The sequence below is a fragment of the Penaeus monodon genome, chromosome 42 (genome assembly GCF_015228065.2).
Source record: "Penaeus monodon isolate SGIC_2016 chromosome 42, NSTDA_Pmon_1, whole genome shotgun sequence".
Classification (NCBI taxonomy): Eukaryota; Metazoa; Arthropoda; class Malacostraca; order Decapoda; family Penaeidae; genus Penaeus; species Penaeus monodon.
The window spans coordinates 10,698,872-10,721,707 of record NC_051427.1 but is presented as its reverse complement, the minus strand read 5'-3'; the positions used below and the strand labels follow the sequence as shown (position 1 = coordinate 10,721,707).

Genomic DNA, 22,836 nt, shown 5'->3' with positions numbered 1-22,836 from the left:
TGGAAATGGCTGTTGCAAACATATAGTCACAATATGCTGTCGAAAAATTTACGTAAACTTGTAAAAATATGTCTGCCATCGCGTTTGTGAATATATATATATATATATATGTATACACACACGCACACACACTCATATACACACATATACACATGCGCAGACGCACACATATATATATATACATTTCAGTCTGTCTATTTATCTATCAATATATATATGTATATAATCATATGTTTATCTATTTATCTATCTATCTATTTATATATACACATCTCTCTATATGTTCGTGTGTGTATGTTTTATATGCACATGTATGCGTGTGTGTGTGTGTGTGCGTGTGTGAAAAAAAAAAAAAAAAAAAAAAAAAAAAAAAAAATATATATATATATATATACATATATATATATATATATACATATATATGCATACATATATACATATATATGTATATATATGTATGTATGTATATACACATAAATAGTATAATATATATATTGTGTGTGTGTGTGTTTGTGTGTGCGTGTGTGTATACATGTATACATTTTTTTATATTATATATATATACAAATTTATATATATATATATATATATACATATATATATATATATATATATATATATATATATATATATATATATATAGAGTATTTATATGCGTGGCTGTGAATGTCTGATTAACGTTATTGGTAATCAGGGGATCAGTAGGTCTATAAGTAAGTAAGTAAGCTCAGTTAAAAAGAATTACATGAGCAATGTATTTATTCACAGCATTATAATGATCCACACTTTTTTGAAACGCTATTTTAAGTGTTTTTGGTAATGATTGATGTTCTAAATACGAATTCCTAATAAATCAACCTTGATACCTAACCCTTCTCATTCATATGATAGAGGTTTTACGGTATACCATAACTAGCGTACACAATATTTCTTAGTTAGGAACAAAATGATTTGACGAAAAACAACGACATATGAAGTGATCTTTCTAAATTATTAGGAAGATAAAAAAAAAAAGTAATTTAATTAAACCAGTTTCAAAAATAGGTTAAAGGGTTGTGATTCTCTTGGTATTTTTCTATTCGTAAGTTCTATTTATCACAGTCATTATACATGCATTTTGATATTTTTCCTGTTAACGTAAACATATGCACCAGAGCGAGGCGCGCGCGCGAGAGAGAGTCCGGGCGCGAGTATAAAAGCTTGAGCTCGTCTTCGGCGCCATCATTCCCTCCGCCGCCATGTCCCTCAAGGTAGGCTCGTGAACTAGTTCCACTAACGCTGTGAAATGACTCGTTATTTGAACAAGAGAGGAAAGAAGTAGTGAAGAACAGTGCTCTCTATTTTTTTATGAGTGTCAAGTAGATTGTCAAATGTAAAGGAAAGAGAAAGGATAATGTCAAGGTAAATAAGAAAATATAACAACGACTGATCTTTTGTTTTTAATGATGAAATTCTACTAATTTCCAGATCGCCGTCATCAGTTGCCTGGCTGTTGTGGCCATAGCTGATCAGTCCCCTTATCCCCCTCCACCTGCCCCCTACCACCCTCCTCCTGCCCCCTACCATCCTCCACCACCGGCATACCACAGCGAACCACATTACCCTGATGTAAGTATATATCCTGCTTCTCCTCTCTTTTTTCCTGGATTGCATCTAATTAACTCATATATTATGTATAGTTTTCATGAAAACCGATTCTCATTTCATTTCGTAATTTCCCTTAAATGAAAGAATCTAAATGCATCATTTCCATGGGTTACATCACTAAATTTAGAATTCTTATAATATATGATCACTCATCCTACATTTTTCACACAAAAATATCGAATCAAGAGTCTAAGCCTCTTTCTATATAACGCTGACGACTTTTTCCTTTCTACAGGTTCCTCCCAAGTACACCTATAACTACGGCATCTCCGACGACTACGGCGTCAACCTCGGCCACTCGGAGTCCCGCGACGGCTACAAGACCGAGGGCAGCTACACCGTCGACCTCCCCGACGGCCGCAAGCAGATCGTCAAGTACGTGGACAACGGCGACGGTCTGATTGCTGAAGTCACCTACGAGGGCGAGGCTCAATACCCCGAGCACACGCCCGCCTACAGGCCCGCTCCCCCCGCCTACGCCCCTCCTCCCCCTGCGCCCTATGAATAATGTGTATCCGTTTTTTTGTAAAAACAAAATCATTCACTCACTCTACTTCATCATCAAACTTGTTTTCTGTTGTTACATTATTTCACCAAAGATAATAAAGATAAGTTGAAATGACAAGGACCATTCTTATTCCACTATTACCTATCCGAAATATATTTCCCCTAACTGAATACTTGCAGCGCATTAGTGCATGCATTTGTTTAGGTGTATAAATGGAGATTTGTATGTAGATAATGTAGCATACGTACATGCATATCAATATATATAAATATGTATACACGCACATATATATACATATATATGTGTATGTGTAAGTACAATTACTACATATCTACCCCTCTTCAGTATGGAAGAGGATACTTTAACGCCAATACGAGTTCTCAGAAATCACGTATCATCCTTTATGTTTTTTTTCATCTACACGGAAATTCTCTGGTTCAATGATACTAATAATAATGATAAAGATTATGTATAGTGATAATAATGACAATGATAATAATGGTGAGAATGGTTATAAAATTATGATAATGATTGTAATAGTAATGATAATGATAATAATAAAAACAATAAAATTGATGATAATAATAATAGTAACAAAAAATAATGGTGATGATTATTATATAAACTATGATAATAAAAATGATGATAATGATAATGAAAATAATAGTGATATTAATGATAATAGTAATAGAAAGGAAGGTGATGGTCATTATAACGGCAATGATAATAATAATGATTCTGGTGATAATAATAAAGGTCACAGCAGTAATTGTAGTAATAGCGTGTATTATTAATATAATCCCTTATATTATTACCATTGATATTGTAACTTTTGATAGGAATAACACTAACAGCAGTTCCAGTAATGGAAATGGCTGTAGCAAACATATAGTCACAATATGCTGTCGATAAATTTACGTAAACTTGGAAACATATGTCTGTCATTGTGTTTGTGAATATACATATATGTATGCACACACACACACACACACACTCATACACACATACACACGCACAGACGCACACACACATATATATATATACATATCAATCTGTCTATTTATCTATCTATCTATATATATATATGTATATATTCATATGTTTATCTATTTATCTATCTATCTATATGTTCGTGTGTGTACTTTTTATATGCACATGTGTGTGTGTGTGTGTGCATGTGTGCAATATATATATGTATATATATGTATATATGCATACATATATACACATATATGTATATATATTTATGAATTTATATATATACATGTATAGTATATTATATATATATATATATATATATATATATATATGTGTGTGTGTGTTTGTGTGTGCGTGTGTGTGTGTGTGTGAGTATTCATATGCGGGATAGTGAATGTCTGATTAACGTTATTGATAATCAGGTGATAAGTACGTCTCTTGGTAACGATCAATGTTCTAAATACGAATTCTTAATAAATCAACCTTGATACCTAACCCTTCTCATTCATATGATAAAGGTTTTATGGCATACCAAAACTAGCGAACACAATATTTCTTAGTTAGGAACAAAATGATTTGACGAAAAACAACGACATATGAAGTGATCTTTATAAATTATTCGGAAGATAAAAAAAAAAAGTAATTTAGTTAACCAGTTTCAAAAATAGCTTAAAGAGTTGTGATTCTCTTTGTATTTTTCTATTCGTAAGTTCTATTTATCACAGTCATTATACATGCATTTTGATATTTTTCCTGTTAACATAAACATATGCACCAGAGCGAGTTGCGCGCGCGCGCGAGAGAGAGTCCGGGCGCGAGTATAAAAGCTTGAGCTCGTCTTCGGCGCCATCATTCCCTCCGCCGCCATGTCCCTCAAGGTAGGCTCGTGAACTAGCTCCACTAACGCTGTGACATGACTCGTTATTTGAACAAGAGAGGAAAGAAGTAGTGAAGAACAGTGCTCTCTATTTTTTTATGAGTGTCAAGTAGATTGTCAAATGTAAAGGAAAGAGAAATGATGTCAAGTTGAATAAGAAAATGTAACAACGACTGATCTTTTGTTTTTAATGATGAAATTCTACTAATTTCCAGATCGCCGTCATTATTTGCCTGGCTGTTATGGCCATAGCTGATCAGTCCCCTTATCCCCCTCCACCCCCCCTGCCCCCTACCACCCTCCTCCTGCCCCCTACCACCCTCCACCTGCCCCCTACCATCCTCCACCACCGGCATACCACAGCGAACCACATTACCCTGATGTAAGTATATATCCTGCTTCTCCTCTCTTTTTTCCTGGATTGCATCTAATTAACTCATATATTATGTATAGTTTTCATGAAAACCGATTCTCATTTCATTTCGTAATTTCCCTTAAATGAAAGAATCTAAATGCATCATTTCCATGGGTTACATCACTAAATTTAGAATTCTTATAATATATGATCACTCATCCTACATTATTCACACAAAAATATCGAATCAAGAGTCTAAGCCTCTTTCTATATAACGCTGACGACTTTTTCCTTTCTACAGGTTCCTCCCAAGTACACCTATAACTACGGAATCTCCGACGACTACGGCGTCAACCTCGGCCACTCGGAGTCCCGCGACGGCTACAAGACCGAGGGCACCTACACCGTCGACCTCCCCGACGGCCGCAAGCAGATCGTCAAGTACGTGGACAACGGCGACGGTCTGATTGCTGAAGTCACCTACGAGGGCGAGGCTCAATACCCCGAGCACACGCCCGCCTACAGGCCCGCTCCCCCCGCCTACGCCCCTCCCCCCCCTGCGGCCTATGAATAATGTGTACCCGTTTTTTTGTAAAAACAAAATCATTCACTCACTCTACTTCATCATCAAACTTGTTTTCTGTTGTTACATTATTCCACCAAAGATAATAAAGATAAGTTGAAATGACAAGGACCATTCTTATTCCACTATTACCTATCCGAAATATATTTCCCCTAACTGAATACTTGCAGCGCATTAGTGCATGCATTTGTTTAGGTGTATAAATGGAGATTTGTATGTAGATAATGTAGCATACGTACATGCATATCAATATATATAAATATGTATGCACGCACATATATATACATACATATGTGTATGTGTAAGTACAATTACTACATATCTACCCCTCTTCAGTATGGAAGAGGATACTTTAACGCCAATACGAGTTCTCAGAAATCACGTATCATCCTTTATGTTTTTTTTCATCTACACGGAAATTCTCTGGTTCAATGATACTAATAATAATGATAAAGATTATGTATAGTGATAATAATGACAATGATAATAATGGTGAGAATGGTTATAAAATTATGATAATGATTGTAATAGTTATGATAATGATAATAATAAAAACAATAAAATTGATGATAATAATAATAGTAACAAAAAATAATGGTGATGATTATTATATAAACTATGATAATAAAAATGATGATAATGATAATGAAAATAATAGTGATATTAGTGATAATAGTAATAGAAGGGAAGATGATAGTCATTATAATGGCAATGATAATAATAATGATACTAGTGATAATAATAATAAAGGTCACAACAGTAATTGTAGTCATAGCGTGTATTATTAATATAATCCCTTATATTATCGCCATTGATATTGTAACTTTTGATAGGAATAAGACTAACAGCAGTTCCAGTAATGGAAATGGCTGTAGCAAACATATAGTCACAATATGCTGTCGATAAATTTACGTAAACTTGTAAACATATGTCTGTCATTGTGTTTGTGAATATACATATATGTATGCACACACACACACACACACTCATACACACATACACACGCACAGACGCACGCACACACATATATATATACATATCAATCTGTCTATTTATCTATCTATATATATATATATGTATATATTCATATGTTTATCTATTTATCTATCTATCTATATGTTCGTGTGTGCACTTTTTATATGCACATGTGTGTGTGTGTGTGTGTGCATGTGTGCAATATATATATATGTATATATATGTATATATGCATACATATATACACATATATGTATATATATTTATGAATGTATATATATACATATGTATAGTATATCATATATATATATATATGTGTGTGTGTGTGTTTGTGTGTGCGTGTGTGTATACATGTATACATATTTTTATATTATATATATAGACATTATATATATATATGTGTGTGTGTGTGTGTGAGTATTCATATGCGGGATTGTGAATGTCTGATTAACGTTATTGATAATCAGGTGATAAGTAGGTCTTTTGGCAATGAAATATGAAGTGATCTTTCTAAATTATTCGGAAGATAAAAAAAAAGTAATTTAATTAACCAGTTTCAAAAATAGGTTAAAGAGTTGTGATTCTCTTTGTATTTTTCTATTCGTAAATTCTATTTATCACAGTCAATATATATGCATAACGTAACTATATGCACCAGAGCGAGGCGCGCGCGAGAGAGAGTCCGGGCGCGAGTATAAAAGCTTGAGCCTGTCTTCGGCGCCATCAAGCCTCCGGGCTAGTACACTGGTAACGTGTCGGCCTCTCATCCGAGGGGTCGGCGGTTCGCGCCCCGCCCAGGCGCGAGAAGTTGCAATTGTCGCCCGGAGGTTACTGCTGTGGCTGGGCACCACGGCGGGTAAGGACTAGGTTCAGCCGAGTCAGCAGCAGCTGACACACGTGAGCGAGTCGGCAGTAGTCGACACAGGCCGGGCTCCCCTCATAGCCCGGGCGAGGCTAAGCTTCGCATATCGGACTTATCCTTATCCTTCGGCGCCATCATTCCCTCCGCCGCCATGTCCCTCAAGGTAGGCTCGTGAACTAGCTCCACTAACGATGTGAAATGACTCGTTATTTGAACAAGAGAGGAAAGAAGTAGTGAAGAACAGTGCTCTCTATTTTTTATGAGTGTCAAGTAGATTGTCAAATGTAAAGGAAAGAGAAATGATGTCAAGTTGAATAAGAAAATGTAACAACGACTGATCTTTTGTTTTTAATAATGAAATTCTACTAATTCCAGATCGCCGTCATCAGTTGCCTGGCTGTTGTAGCCATAGCTGATCAATCCCCTTATCCCCCTCCACCTGCCCCCTACCACCCTCCACCACCGGCATACCACAGCGAACCACATTACCCTGATGTAAGTATATATATCTTGCTTCTCTTGTTTTCCTGGATTGCATCTAATTAACTCATATATTATGTATAGTTCCATGAAAACTGATTTTCTTTTCATTTCGTAATTTCCCTTAAATGAAAGAATTTACATGCATCATTTCCATGGGTTACATCACTAGATTTAGAATTCTTATAATATATGATCACTCATCCTACATTTTTCACACATAAAAATATCGAATCAAGAGTCTAAGCCTCTTTCTATATAACGCTGACGACTTTTTCCTTTCTGCAGGTTCCTCCCAAGTACACCTATAACTACGGAATCTCCGACGACTACGGCGTCAACCTCGGTCACTCGGAGTCCCGCGACGGCTACAAGACCGAGGGCACCTACACCGTCGACCTCCCCGACGGCCGCAAGCAGATCGTCAAGTACGTGGACAACGGCGACGGTCTTGTAGCTGAGGTCACCTACGAGGGCGAGGCTCAGTACCCCGAGCACACGCCCGCCTACAAGCCCGCTCCCCCCGCCTACGCCCCTCCTCCCCTTGCGGCCTATGAATAATGTGTATCCGCTTTTTTGTAAAAACAAAATCATTCACTCACTCTACTTCATCATCAAACTTGTTTTCTGTTGTTACATTATTCCACCAAAGATAATAAAGATAAGTTGAAATGACAAGGACCATTCTTATTCCACTATTACCTATCCGAAATATATTTCCCCTAACTGAATACTTGCAGCGCATTAGTGCATGCATTTGTTTAGGTGTATAAATGGAGATTTGTATGTAGATAATGTAGCATACGTACATGCATATCAATATATATAAATATGTATGCACGCACATATATATACATACATATGTGTATGTGTAAGTACAATTACTACATATCTACCCCTCTTCAGTATGGAAGAGGATACTTTAACGCCAATACGAGTTCTCAGAAATCACGTATCATCCTTTATGTTTTTTTTTTTTTTCATCTACACGGAAGTTCTCTGGTTCAATGATACTAATAATAATGATAAAGATTATGTATAGTGATAATAATGACAATGATAATAATGGTGAGAATGGTTATAAAATTATGATAATGATTGTAATAGTTATGATAATGATAATAATAAAAACAATAAAATTGATGATAATAATAATAGTAACAAAAAATAATGGTGATGATTATTATATAAACTATGATAATAAAAATGATGATAATGATAATGAAAATAATAGTGATATTAGTGATAATAGTAATAGAAGGGAAGATGATAGTCATTATAATGGCAATGATAATAATAATGATACTAGTGATAATAATAATAAAGGTCACAACAGTATTTGTAGTCATAGCGTGTATTATTAATATAATCCCTTATATTATTGCCATTGATATTGTAACTTTTGATAGGAATAAGAATAACAGCAGTTCCAGTAATGGAAATGGCTGTAGCAAACATATAGTCACAATATGCTGTCGATAAATTTACGTAAACTTGTAAACATATGTCTGTCATTGTGTTTGTGAATATACATATATGTATGCACACACACACACACACACTCATACACACATACACACGCACAGACGCACACACACACAGATATATACATATCAATCTGTCTATTTATCTATCTATATATATATATGTATATATTCATATGTTTATCTATTTATCTATCTATTTATATGTTCGTGTGTGTACTTTTTATATGCACATGTGTGTGTGTGTGTGTGCATGTGTGCAATATATATATGTATATATATGTATATATGCATACATATATACACATATATGTATATATATTTATGAATGTATATATACATATGTATAGTATATTATATATATATGTGTGTGTGTATGTTTGTGTGTGCGTGTGTGTGTACATGTTTACATATTTTTATATTATATATATAGACATTATATATATATATGTGTGTGTGTGAGTATTTATATGCGGGATTGTGAATGTCTGATTAACGTTATTGATAATCAGGTGATAAGTAGGTCTTTTGGCAATGATTGATCTTCTAAATACGAATTCCTAATAAATCAACCTTGATACCTAACCCTTCTCATTCATATGATAAAGGTTTTATGGCATACCAAAACTAGCGAACACAATATTTCTTAGGAACAAAATGATTTGACGAAAAACAATGAAATATGAAGTGATCTTTCTAAATTATTCGGAAGATAAAAAAAGTAATTTAATTAACCAGTTTCAAAAATAGGTTAAAGAGTTGTGATTCTCTTTGTATTTTTCTATTCGTAAATTCTATTTATCACAGTCAATATATATGCATAACGTAACTATATGCACCGGAGCGAGGCGCGCGCGCGAGAGAGAGTCCGGGCGCGAGTATAAAAGCTTGAGCTCGTCTTCGGTGCCATCATTCCCTCCGCCGCCATGTCCCTCAAGGTAGGCTCGTGAACTAGCTCCACTAACGCTGTGAAATGACTCGTTATTTGAACAAGAGAGGAAAGAAGTAGTGAAGAACAGTGCTCTCTATTTTTTATGAGTGTCAAGTAGATTGTCAAATGTAAAGGAAAGAGAAATGATGTCAAGTTGAATAAGAAAATGTAACAACGACTGATCTTTTGTTTTTAATAATGAAATTCTACTAATTCCAGATCGCCGTCATCAGTTGCCTGGCTGTTGTGGCCATAGCTGATCAATCCCCTTATCCCCCTCCACCTGCCCCCTACCACCCTCCACCACCGGCATACCACAGCGAACCACATTACCCTGATGTAAGTATATATATCTTGCTTCTCTTGTTTTCCTGGATTGCATCTAATTAACTCATATATTATGTATAGTTCCATGAAAACTGATTTTCCTTTCATTTCGTAATTTCCCTTAAATGAAAGAATTTACATGCATCATTTCCATGGGTTACAATACTAAATTTAGAATTCTTATAATATATGATCACTCATCCTACATTTTTCACACATAAAAATATCGAATCAAGAGTCTAAGCCTCTTTCTATATAACGCTGACGACTTTTTCCTTTCTACAGGTTCCTCCCAAGTACACCTATAACTACGGAATCTCCGACGACTACGGCGTCAACCTCGGTCACTCGGAGTCCCGCGACGGCTACAAGACCGAGGGCACCTACACCGTCGACCTCCCCGACGGCCGCAAGCAGATCGTCAAGTACGTGGATAACGGCGACGGTCTTGTAGCTGAGGTCACCTACGAGGGCGAGGCTCAGTACCCCGAGCACACGCCCGCCTACAGGCCCGCTCCCCCCTCCTACGCCCCTCCTCCCCCTGCGGCCTATGAATAATGTGTACCCGTTTTTTTGTAAAAACAAAATCATTCACTCACTCTACTTCATCATCAAACTTGTTTTCTGTTGTTACATTATTCCACCAAAGGTAATAAAGATAAGTTGAAATGACAAGGACCATTCTTATTCCACTATTACCTATCCGAAATATATTTCCCCTAACTGAATACTTGCAGCGCATTAGTGCATGCATTTGTTTAGATGAATAAATGGAGATTTGTATGTAGATAATGTAGCATACGTACATGCATATGAATATATATAAATATGTATACACGCACATATATATACACATATATATGTGTATGTGTAAGTACAATTACTACATATCTACCCCTTTTCAGTATGGAAGAGGATACTTTAACGTCAATACGAGTTCTCAGAAATCACGTATCATCCTTTATGTTTTTTTTCATCTACACGGAAATTCTCTGGTTCAATGATACTAATAATAATGATAAAGATTATGTATAGTGATAATAATGACAATGATAATAATGGTGAGAATAGTTATAAAATTATGATAATGATTGTAATAGTTATGATAATGATAATAATAAAAACAATAAAATTGATGATAATAATAATAGTAACAAAAAATAATGGTGATGATTATTATATAAACTATGATAATAAAAATGATGATAATGATAATGAAAATAATAGTGATATTAGTGATAATAGTAATAGAAGGGAAGATGATAGTCATTATAATGGCAATGATAATATTAATGATACTAGTGATAATAATAATAAAGGTCACCACAGTATTTGTAGTCATAGCGTGTATTATTAATATAATCCCTTATATTATTGCCATTGATATTGTAACTTTTGATAGGAATAAGACTAACAGAAGTTCCAGTAATGGAAATGGCTGTAGCAAACATATAGTCACAATATGCTGTCGATAAATTTACGTAAACTTGTAAACATATGTCTGTCATTGTGTTTGTGAATATACATATATGTATGCACACACACACACACACACTCATACACACATACACACGCACAGACGCACACACACACAGATATATACATATCAATCTGTCTATTTATCTATCTATCAATATATATATATATATATGTATATATTCATGTGTTTATCTATTTATCTATCTATTTATATGTTCGTGTGTGTACTTTTTATATGCACATGTGTGTGTGTGTGTGTGCATGTGTGCAATATATATATGTATATATATATGTATATATGCATACATATACACATATATGTATATATATTTATGAATGTATATATATACATATGTATAGTATATTATATATATATGTGTGTGTGTGTGTTTGTGTGTGCGTGTGTGTGTACATGTTTACATATTTTTTATATTATATATATAGACATTATATATATGTGTGTGTGTGTGTGAGTATTTATATGCGGGATTGTGAATGTCTGATTAACGTTATTGATAATCAGGTGATAAGTAGGTCTTTTGGCAATGATTGATCTTCTAAATACGAATTCCTAATAAATCAACCTTGATACCTAACCCTTCTCATTCATATGATAAAGGTTTTATGGCATACCAAAACTAGCGAACACAATATTTCTTAGGAGCAAAATGATTTGACGAAAAACAATGAAATATGAAGTGATCTTTCTAAATTATTAGGAAGATAAAAAAAAGTAATTTAATTAACCAGTTTCAAAAATAGGTTAAAGAGTTGTGATTCTCTTGGTATTTTTCTATTCGTAAATTCTATTTATCACAGTCAATATATATGCATAACGTAACTATATGCACCAGAGCGAGGCGCGCGCGAGAGAGAGACAGAGTCCGGGCGGAAGTATAAAAGCTTGAGCTCGTCTTCGGCGCCATCATTCCCTCCGCCGCCATGTCCCTCAAGGTAGGCTCGTGAACTAGCTCCACTAACGCTGTGAAATGACTCGTTATTTGAACAAGAGAGGAAAGTAGTGAAGAACAGTGCTCTCTATTTTTTATGAGTGTCAAGTAGATTGTCAAATGTAAAGGAAAGAGAAATGATGTCAAGTTGAATAAGAAAATGTAACAACGACTGATCTTTTGTTTTTAATAATGAAATTCTACTAATTTCCAGATCGCCGTCATCAGTTGCCTGGCTGTTGTGGCCATAGCTGATCAGTCCCCTTATCCCCCTCCACCTGCCCCCTACCACCCTCCACCTGCCCCCTACCATCCTCCACCACCGGCATACCACAGCGAACCACATTACCCTGATGTAAGTATATATCCTGCTTCTCCTCTCTTTTTTCTTGGATTGCATCTAATTAACTCATATATTATGTATAGTTTCCATGAAAACCGATTCTCATTTCATTTCGTAATTTCCCTTAAATGAAAGAATCTAAATGCATCATTTCCATGGGTTACATCACTAAATTTAGAATTCTTATAATATATGATCACTCATCCTACATTTTTCACACATAAAAATATCGAATCAAGAGTCTAAGCCTCTTTCTATATAACGCTGACGACTTTTTCCTTTCTACAGGTTCCTCCCAAGTACACCTATAACTACGGAATCTCCGACGACTACGGCGTCAACCTCGGTCACTCGGAGTCCCGCGACGGCTACAAGACCGAGGGCACCTACACCGTCGACCTCCCCGACGGCCGCAAGCAGATCGTCAAGTACGTGGACAACGGCGACGGTCTTGTAGCTGAGGTCACCTACGAGGGCGAGGCTCAGTACCCCGAGCACACGCTCGCCTACAGGCCCGCTCCCCCCGCCTACGCCCCTCCTCCCCCTGCGCCCTATGAATAATGTGTATCCGTTTTTTTGTAAAAACAAAATCATTCACTCACTCTACTTCATCATCAAACTTGTTTTCTGTTGTTTCATTATTCCACCAAAGATAATAAAGATAAGTTGAAATGACAAGGACCATTCTTATTCCACTATTACCTATCCGAAATATATTTCCCCTAACTGAATACTTGCAGCGCATTAGTGCATGCATTTGTTTAGGTGTATAAATGGAGATTTGTATGTAGATAATGTAGCATACGTACATGCATATCAATATATATAAATATGTATACACGCACATATATATACATATATATGTGTATGTGTAAGTACAATTACTACATATCTACCCCTCTTCAGTATGGAAGAGGATACTTTAACGCCAATACGAGTTCTCAGAAATCACGTATCATCCCTTGTGTTTTTTTTCATCTACACGGAAATTCTCTGGTTCAATTATACTAATAATAATGATAAAGATTATGTATAGTGATAATAATGACAATGATAATAATGGTGAGAATGGTTATAAAATTATGATAATGATTGAAAGTAATATAATGATAATAATAAAACAAAAAATTGATGATAATAATAATAGTAACAAAAAATAATGGTGATGATTATTATATAAACAATGATAATAAAAATGCTGATAATGGTAATGAAAATAATAGTGATATTAATGATAACAGTAATAGAAAGGAAGGTGATGGTCATTATAACGGCAATGATGATAATAATGATAATGGTGATAATAATAAAGGTCACAACAGTAATTATAGTAATAGCGTGTATTATTAATATAATCCCTTATATTATTACCTCTGATATTGTAACTTTTGATAGGAATAAGACTAACAGCAGTTCCAGTAATGGAAATGGCTGTAGCAAACATATAGTCACAATATGCTGTCGAAAAATTTACGTAAACTTGTAAACATATGTCTGCCATCGCGTTTGTGAATATATATATGTATGCACACACGCACACACACTCATATACACACATATACACACGCGCAGACGCACACATATATATACATTTCAATCTGTCTATTTATCTATCAATATATATATATATGTATATATTCATATGTTTATCTATCTATCTATCTATTTATATATACACATCTCTCTATCTATATGTTCGTGTGTGTATGTTTTATATGCACATGTATGCGTGTGTGTGTGTGTGTGTGTGCGTGTGTGAAAAAAAAAAAAAATATATATATATATATATGCATACATATATACATATATATATGTATATATATGTATGTATGTATGTATATACACATAAATAGTATATTTTATATATGTGTGTGTGTGTGTGTTTGTGTGTGTATACATGTATACATTTCTTTTATATTATATATATACAAATTTATATATATACATACATATATATATATATTATATATATATATATATATATATATATATATATATATATATATATATGAGTATTTATATGCGTGGCTGTGAATGTCTGATTAACGTTATTGATAATCAGGGGATCAGTAGGTCTATAAGTAAGTAAGTAAGTAAGCTCAGTTAAAAAGAATTACATTAGTAATGTATTTATCCACAGCTTTATAATGATCCACACTTTTTTGAAACGCTATTTTAAGTGCTTTTGGTAATGATTGATCTTCTAAATACGAATTCCTAATAAATCAACCTTGATACCTAACCCTTCTCATTCATATGATAAAGGTTTTACGGTATACCAAACTAGCGTACACAATATTTCTTAGCTAGGAACTAAAGGATTTGACGAAAAACAACGACATATGAAGTGATCTTTATAAATTATTCGACAGAGAAAAAAAAACTCAAATAATTCATTTAACCAATTTCAAAAATAGGTTAAAGAGTTGTGATTCTCTTTGTATTTTTCTATTCGTAAGTTCTATTTATCACAGTCATTATACATGCATTTCGATATTTTTTCTATTAACGTAACCATATGCACCAGAGCGAGGCGCGCGCGCGAGAGAGAGAGTCCGGGCGCGAGTATAAAAGCTTGAGCTCGTCTTCGGCGCCATCATTCCCTCCGCCGCCATGTCCCTCAAGGTAGGCTCGTGAACTAGCTCCACTAACGCTGTGAAATGACTCGTTATTTGAACAAGAGAGGAAAGAAGTAGTGAAGAACAGTGCTCTCTATTTTTTTATGAGTGTCAAGTAGATTGTCAAATGTAAAGGAAAGAGAAAGGATAATGTCAAGGTAAATAAGAAAATATAACAACGACTGATCTTTTGTTTTTAATGATGAAATTCTACTAATTTCCAGATCGCCGTCATCAGTTGCCTGGCTGTTGTGGCCATAGCTGATCAGTCCCCTTATCCCCCTCCACCTGCCCCCTACCACCCTCCTCCTGCCCCCTACCATCCTCCACCACCGGCATACCACAGCGAACCACATTACCCTGATGTAAGTATATATCCTGCTTCTCCTCTCTTTTTTCCTGGATTGCATCTAATTAACTCATATATTATGTATAGTTTTCATGAAAACCGATTCTCATTTCATTTCGTAATTTCCCTTAAATGAAAGAATCTAAATGCATCATTTCCATGGGTTACATCACTAAATTTAGAATTCTTATAATATATGATCACTCATCCTACATTTTTCACACATAAAAATATCGAATCAAGAGTCTAAGCCTCTTTATATATAACGCTGACGACTTTTTCCTTTCTACAGGTTCCTCCCAAGTACACCTATAACTACGGCATCTCCGACGACTACGGCGTCAACCTCGGCCACTCGGAGTCCCGCGACGGCTACAAGACCGAGGGCAGCTACACCGTCGACCTCCCCGACGGCCGCAAGCAGATCGTCAAGTACGTGGACAACGGCGACGGTCTTGTAGCTGAGGTCACCTACGAGGGCGAGGCTCAGTACCCCGAGCACACGCCCGCCTACAAGCCCGCTCCCCCCGCCTACGCCCCTCCTCCCCCTGCGCCCTATGAATAATGTGTATCCATTTTTTGAAAAAACAAAATCATTCACTCACTCTACTTCATCATCAAACTTGTTTTCTGTTGTTACATTATTCCACCAAAGATAATAAAGATAAGTTGAAATGACAAAGACCATTGTTATTCCACTATTACCTATCCGAAATATACTTCCCCTAACTGAATACTTGCAGCGCATTAGTGCATGCATTTGTTTAGGTGTATAAATGGAGATTTGTATGTAGATAATGTAGCATACGTACATGCATATGAATATATATAAATATGTATACACGCACATATATATACATATATATGTGTATGTGTAAGTACAATTACTACATATCTACCCCTCTTCAGTATGGAAGAGGATACTTTAACGCCAATACGAGTTCTCAGAAATCACGTATCGATCCCTTGTGTTTTTTTCATCTACAAGGAAATTCTCTGGTTTATTGATACTAATAATAATGATAAAGATTTTGTATAGTGATAATAATGACAATGATAATAATGGTGAGAATGGTTATAAAATTATGATAATGATTGTAATAGTAATGATAATGATAATAAAAACAATAAAATTGATGATAATAATAATAGTAACAAAAAATAATGGTGATGATTATTATATAAACTATGATAATAAAAACGATGATAATGATAATGAAAATAATAGTGATATTAATAATAACAGTAATAGAAAGGAAGGTGATGGTCATTATAACGGCAATGATAATAATAATGATACTGGTGATAATAATAAAGGTCACAACAGTAATTATAGTAATAGCGTGTATTATTAATATAATCCCTTATATTATTGCCACTGATATTGTAACTTTTGATAGGAATAAGACTAACAGCAGTTCCAGTAATGGAAATGGCTGTTGCAAACATATAGTCACAATATGCTGTCGAAAAATTTACGTAAACTTGTAAAAATATGTCTGTCATCGCGTTTGTGAATATATATATATATATGTATGCACACACGCACACACACTCATATACACACATATACACATGCACAGACGCACACATATATATATACATTTCAGTCTGTCTATTTATCTATCAATATATATATGTATATAATCATATGTTTATCTATTTATCTATCTATCTATTTATATATACACATCTCTCTATCTATTTGTTCGTGTGTATGTTTTATATGCACATGTATGCGTGTGTGTGTGTGTGTGCGTGTGTACAAAAAAAAAAAAAAAAAAAAAAAAAAATATATATATATATATATATATATACATATATATGCATACATATATACATATATATGTATATATATGTATGTATGTATATACACATAAATAGTATAATATATATGTGTGTGTGTGTGTGTGTTTGTGTGTGCGTGTATGTATACATGTATATATTTTTTTATATTATATATATATATATATACAAATTTATATATATATATATATATATATATATATATATATATATATGAGTATTTATATGCGTGGCTGTGAATGTCTGATTAACATTATTGATAATCAGGGGATCAGTAGGTCTATAAGTAAGTAAGTAAGCTCAGTTAAAAAGAATTACATGAGTAATGTATTTATTCACAGCTTTATAATGATCCACACTTTTTTGAAACGCTATTTTAAGTGCTTTTGGTAATGATTGATCTTCTAAATACGAATTCCTAATAAATCAACCTTGATACCTAACCCTTCTCATTCATATGATAAAGGTTTTACGGTATACCAAAACTAGCGTACACAATATTTCTTAGCTAGGAACTAAAGGATTTGACGAAAAACAACGACATATGAAGTGATCTTTATAAATTATTCAGAAGATGAAAAAAAAACTCAAATAATTCATTTAACCAATTTCAAAAATAGGTTAAAGAGTTGTGATTCTCTTTGTATTTTTCTATTCGTAAGTTCTATTTATCACAGTCATTATACATGCATTTTGATATTTTTCCTGTTAACATAAACATATGCACCAGAGCGAGGCGCGCGCGAGAGAGAGAGAGTCCGGGCGCGAGTATAAAAGCTTGAGCTTGTCTTCGGCGCCATCATTCCCTCCGCCGCCATGTCCCTCAAGGTAGGCTCGTGAACTAGCTCCACTAACGCTGTGAAATGACTCGTTATTTGAACAAGAGAGGAAAGAAGTAGTGAAGAACAGTGCTCTCTATTTTTTTATGAGTGTCAAGTAGATTGTCAAATGTAAAGGAAAGAGAAAGGATAATGTCAAGGTAAATAAGAAAATATAACAACGACTGATCTTTTGTTTTTAATGATGAAATTCTACTAATTTCCAGATCGCCGTCATCAGTTGCCTGGCTGTTGTGGCCATAGCTGATCAGTCCCCTTATCCCCCTCCACCTGCCCCCTACCACCCTCCTCCTGCCCCCTACCATCCTCCACCACCGGCATACCACAGCGAACCACATTACCCTGATGTAAGTATATATCCTGCTTCTCCTCTCTTTTTTCCTGGATTGCATCTAATTAACTCATATATTATGTATAGTTTTCATGAAAACCGATTCTCATTTCATTTCGTAATTTCCCTTAAATGAAAGAATCTAAATGCATCATTTCCATGGGATACATCACTAAATTTAGAATTCTTATAATATATGATCACTCATCCTACATTTTTCACACATAAAAATATCGAATCAAGAGTCTAAGCCTCTTTCTATATAACGCTGACGACTTTTTCCTTTCTACAGGTTCCTCCCAAGTACACCTATAACTACGGCATCTCCGACGACTACGGCGTCAACCTCGGCCACTCGGAGTCCCGCGACGGCTACAAGACCGAGGGCACCTACACCGTCGACCTCCCCGACGGCCGCAAGCAGATCGTCAAGTACGTGGACAACGGCGACGGTCTTGTAGCTGAGGTCACCTACGAGGGCGAGGCTCAGTACCCTGAGCACACGCCCGCCTACAGGCCCGCTCCCCCCGCCTACGCCCCTCCTCCCCCTGCGCCCTATGAATAATGTGTATCCGTTTTTTGAAAAAAACAAAATCATTCACTCACTCTACTTCATCATCAAACTTGTTTTCTGTTGTTACATTATTCCACCAAAGATAATAAAGATAAGTTGAAATGACAAAGACCATTGTTATTCCACTATTACCTATCCGAAATATACTTCCCCTAACTGAATACTTGCAGCGCATTAGTGCATGCATTTGTTTAGGTGTATAAATGGAGATTTGTATGTAGATAATGTAGCATACGTACATGCATATGAATATATATAAATATGTATACACGCACATATATATATCATATATATGTATGTGTAAGTACAATTACTACATATCTACCCCTCTTCAGATAGGAAGAGATACTTTAACGCCATACGAGTTCTCAGAATCACGTATCGATCCCTTGTGTTTTTTCATCTACAAGAATTCTCTGTTTCAATGATACTAATAATAATGATAAAGATTATGTATAGTGATAATAATGACAATGATAATAATGGAGAGAATGGTTATAAAATTATGATAATGATTGTAGTAATGATAATGATAATAATAAAAACAATAAAATTGATGATAATAATAGTAACAAAAAATAATGGCGATGATTATTATATAAACAATTATAATAAAAATTATGATAATGATAATGAAAATAATAGTGATATTAATGATAATAGTAATAGAAAGGAAGATGATAGTCATTATAATGACAGTGATAATAATAATGATACTGGTGATTATAATATTAAAGGTCACAACAATAATTGTAGTAATAGCGTGTATTATTAATATAATCCCTTATATTATTGCTATTGATATTGTAACTTTTGATAGGAATAAGACTAACAGCAGTTCCAGTATGAAATGCTGTAGCAACATATAGTCACATATGCTGTCGATAAATTTCCGTAACTTGTAAACATATGTCTGCAGTGTTGTGAATATACATATATGTAGCACAACACACACCTCATATACACATACACACGCACAGACGACACACACAATATATACATATCATCTGTCTATTTAGCTATCTATCTATATATGTATATATCATATGTTATCTATTATCTATCTACTATATGTCGTGTACTTTTTATATGCACATGTGTGTGTGCACATGTGTGTGTGTGTGTGTGTGTGCATGTGTGCAATATATATATGTATATATATATATATATATATATATGTATATATGCATACATATATACACATATATGTATATATATTTATGAATGTATATATACACACATGTATAGTATAATATATATATATATATATATATATATATATATATATATATATATGTGTGTGTGTGTGTGTGTGTGTGTGTGTTTGTGTGTGCGTGTGTGTGTACATGTTTACATATTTTTATATTATATATATAGACATTATATATATATGTGTGTGTGTGTGAGTATTTATATGCGGGATCGTGAATGTCTGATTAACGTTATTGATAATCAGGTGATAAGTAGGTCTTTTGGCAATGATTGATGTTCTAAATACGAATTCCTAATAAATCAACCTTGATACCTAACCCTTCTCATTCATATGATTAAGGTTTTATGGCATACCAAAACTAGCGAACACAATATTTCTTAGTTAGGAACAAAATGATTTGACGAAAAACAATGAAATATGAAGTGATCTTTCTAAATTATTCGGAAGATAAAAAAAAAAGTAATTTAATTAACCAGTTTCAAAAATAGGTTAAAGAGTTGTGATTCTCTTGGTATTTTTCTATTCGTAAATTCTATTTATCACAGTCAGTATATATGCATAACGTAACTATATGCACCAGAGCGAGGCGCGCGCGCGAGAGAGAGTCCGGGCGCGAGTATAAAAGCTTGAGCTCGTCTTCGGCGCCATCATTCCCTCCGCCGCCATGTCCCTCAAGGTAGGCTCGTGAACTAGCTCCACTAACTCTGTGAAATGATTCGTTATTTGAACAAGAGAGGAAAGAAGTAGTGAAGAACAGTGCTCTCTATTTTTTATGAGTGTCAAGTAGATTGTCAAATGTAAAGGAAAGAGAAATGATGTCAAGTTGAATAAGAAAATGTAACAAGGACTGATCTTTTGTTTTTAATGATGAAATTCTACTAATTTCCAGATCGCCGTCATCAGTTGCCTGGCTGTTGTGGCCATAGCTGATCAATCCCCTTATCCCCCTCCACCTGCCCCCTACCACCCTCCTCCTGCCCCCTACCACCCTCCACCACCGGCATACCACAGCGAACCACATTACCCTGATGTAAGTATATATCTTGCTTCTATTGTTTTCCTGGATTGCATCTAATTAACTCATATATTATGTATAGTTTCCATGAAAACCGATTCTTATTTCATTTCGTAATTTCCCTTAAATGAAAGAATCTAAATGCATCATTTCCATGGGTTACAATACTAAATTTAGAATTCTTATAATATATGATCACTCATCCTACATTTTTCACACATAAAAATATCGAAACAAGAGTCTAAGCCTCTTTCTATATAACGCTGACGACTTTTTCTTTTCTACAGGTTCCTCCCAAGTACACCTATAACTACGGCATCTCCGACGACTACGGCGTCAACCTCGGTCACTCGGAGTCCCGCGACGGCTACAAGACCGAGGGAGCTACACCGTCGACCTCCCCGACGGCCGCAAGCAGATCGTCAAGTACGAGGACAACGGCGACGGTCTTGTAGCTGAGGTCACCTACGAGGGCGAGGCTCAGTACCCCGAGCACACGCCCGCCTACAGGCCCGCTCCCCCCGCCTACGCCCCTCCTCCCCCTGCGGCCTATGAATAATGTGTATCCATTCTATGTAAACACAAAAATCATTAACTCATTCTTCATCGTCATCAAACAAGTTTTTGTTGTTACATTATTCCACCAAAGATAATAAAAATAAGTTGAAATAACATCGTTATCCCTGTGTTACTTATTTCGAAATTATTTCCCGTAACAGAATGTTTGCAGCGTATTAGTGAATGCATTTGTTTAGGTGTTCAAATGGAAATATGTATGTAGATACAGGTAGCATACGTATTTTATATATATATATATATATATATATATATATATATATATATATATATATATATATATATATACTCCACACACACATATATACATATATGTGTGTGCACATATATATATACATATATGTGTGCACATATATATATATATATATATATATATATATATATATATATATACACATATATGTGTGTGTAAGTACAATTACTACATATCTACTCCTCTTCAGTAGAGAGAGAGATAATTTAAATGTAACGCGAATACGCTTCAGTTCTCAGAAATCACGTATCATCCCTTGTATTCTTTCAGCTACACGGAAATTCTCTGGTTCACTGATACTAATAATAATGGTAAAGCTCATGGGACTTTTATTAGTATAGTGATAATAATGAGAATGATATTAATAATGAGGATAGTGATGAAAATGATGATAATGGTATATAAGTAATATAATAAAATGCAATATAAATAAATTATAATAATGATATATATAACAATAAAATATAATAGTATGACATATAA

The 22,836-nt window shown here is 34.6% G+C and overlaps 7 protein-coding genes across 7 annotated transcripts; all 7 read left to right on the top strand.

Annotated features, from left to right (window-relative positions):
- The first annotated feature begins 1,235 nt into the window (after window positions 1–1,235).
- Window positions 1,236–2,245, top strand: LOC119599438 (pro-resilin-like). Its single transcript, XM_037949216.1, has 3 exons — window positions 1,236–1,250; window positions 1,468–1,608; window positions 1,883–2,245. The coding sequence occupies exons 1-3, from the start codon at window positions 1,239–1,241 to the stop codon at window positions 2,153–2,155; spliced, it is 426 nt and encodes a 141-aa protein (XP_037805144.1). The 5' UTR covers window positions 1,236–1,238; the 3' UTR covers window positions 2,156–2,245.
- A 1,754-nt stretch (window positions 2,246–3,999) lies between these two features.
- Window positions 4,000–5,038, top strand: LOC119599134 (cyclin-K-like). The gene is made up of 3 exons (XM_037948888.1): window positions 4,000–4,011; window positions 4,303–4,392; window positions 4,667–5,038. Exons 1-3 carry the CDS (start codon window positions 4,000–4,002, stop codon window positions 4,937–4,939), a joined length of 375 nt encoding a protein of 124 aa, XP_037804816.1. The 3' UTR covers window positions 4,940–5,038.
- Window positions 5,039–6,936: 1,898 nt separating this feature from the next.
- LOC119599133 (cuticle protein 18.6-like) lies at window positions 6,937–7,920 on the top strand. Its single transcript, XM_037948887.1, has 3 exons — window positions 6,937–6,948; window positions 7,161–7,280; window positions 7,554–7,920. Exons 1-3 carry the CDS (start codon window positions 6,937–6,939, stop codon window positions 7,824–7,826), a joined length of 405 nt encoding a protein of 134 aa, XP_037804815.1. The 3' UTR covers window positions 7,827–7,920.
- A 1,755-nt stretch (window positions 7,921–9,675) lies between these two features.
- On the top strand, window positions 9,676–10,649 carry LOC119599132 (cuticle protein 18.6-like). Its single transcript, XM_037948886.1, has 3 exons — window positions 9,676–9,687; window positions 9,900–10,019; window positions 10,293–10,649. The coding sequence occupies exons 1-3, from the start codon at window positions 9,676–9,678 to the stop codon at window positions 10,563–10,565; spliced, it is 405 nt and encodes a 134-aa protein (XP_037804814.1). The 3' UTR covers window positions 10,566–10,649.
- Window positions 10,650–12,428: 1,779 nt separating this feature from the next.
- LOC119599131 (pro-resilin-like) lies at window positions 12,429–13,426 on the top strand. Its single transcript, XM_037948884.1, has 3 exons — window positions 12,429–12,440; window positions 12,651–12,791; window positions 13,068–13,426. Exons 1-3 carry the CDS (start codon window positions 12,429–12,431, stop codon window positions 13,338–13,340), a joined length of 426 nt encoding a protein of 141 aa, XP_037804812.1. The 3' UTR covers window positions 13,341–13,426.
- A 1,966-nt stretch (window positions 13,427–15,392) lies between these two features.
- On the top strand, window positions 15,393–16,424 carry LOC119599130 (pro-resilin-like). Its single transcript, XM_037948883.1, has 3 exons — window positions 15,393–15,404; window positions 15,622–15,762; window positions 16,039–16,424. Exons 1-3 carry the CDS (start codon window positions 15,393–15,395, stop codon window positions 16,309–16,311), a joined length of 426 nt encoding a protein of 141 aa, XP_037804811.1. The 3' UTR covers window positions 16,312–16,424.
- Window positions 16,425–18,368: 1,944 nt separating this feature from the next.
- Window positions 18,369–19,392, top strand: LOC119599129 (pro-resilin-like). Its single transcript, XM_037948882.1, has 3 exons — window positions 18,369–18,380; window positions 18,598–18,738; window positions 19,015–19,392. The coding sequence occupies exons 1-3, from the start codon at window positions 18,369–18,371 to the stop codon at window positions 19,285–19,287; spliced, it is 426 nt and encodes a 141-aa protein (XP_037804810.1). The 3' UTR covers window positions 19,288–19,392.
- Window positions 19,393–22,836: the final 3,444 nt, after the last annotated feature.

What these genes read in the sequence shown, in the direction of transcription:
- LOC119599130 (XM_037948883.1), top strand. An exon ending in GCGAACCACATTACCCTGAT is followed by an intron (nt 15,763 to 16,038) that starts GTAAGTATATAT and finishes TCCTTTCTACAG; the next exon opens with GTTCCTCCCAAGTACACCTA.
- LOC119599133 (XM_037948887.1), top strand. An exon ending in GCGAACCACATTACCCTGAT is followed by an intron (nt 7,281 to 7,553) that starts GTAAGTATATAT and finishes TCCTTTCTGCAG; the next exon opens with GTTCCTCCCAAGTACACCTA.
- LOC119599129 (XM_037948882.1), top strand. An exon ending in GCGAACCACATTACCCTGAT is followed by an intron (nt 18,739 to 19,014) that starts GTAAGTATATAT and finishes TCCTTTCTACAG; the next exon opens with GTTCCTCCCAAGTACACCTA.
- LOC119599438 (XM_037949216.1), top strand. An exon ending in GCGAACCACATTACCCTGAT is followed by an intron (nt 1,609 to 1,882) that starts GTAAGTATATAT and finishes TCCTTTCTACAG; the next exon opens with GTTCCTCCCAAGTACACCTA.
- LOC119599134 (XM_037948888.1), top strand. An exon ending in GCGAACCACATTACCCTGAT is followed by an intron (nt 4,393 to 4,666) that starts GTAAGTATATAT and finishes TCCTTTCTACAG; the next exon opens with GTTCCTCCCAAGTACACCTA.
- LOC119599131 (XM_037948884.1), top strand. An exon ending in GCGAACCACATTACCCTGAT is followed by an intron (nt 12,792 to 13,067) that starts GTAAGTATATAT and finishes TCCTTTCTACAG; the next exon opens with GTTCCTCCCAAGTACACCTA.
- LOC119599132 (XM_037948886.1), top strand. An exon ending in GCGAACCACATTACCCTGAT is followed by an intron (nt 10,020 to 10,292) that starts GTAAGTATATAT and finishes TCCTTTCTACAG; the next exon opens with GTTCCTCCCAAGTACACCTA.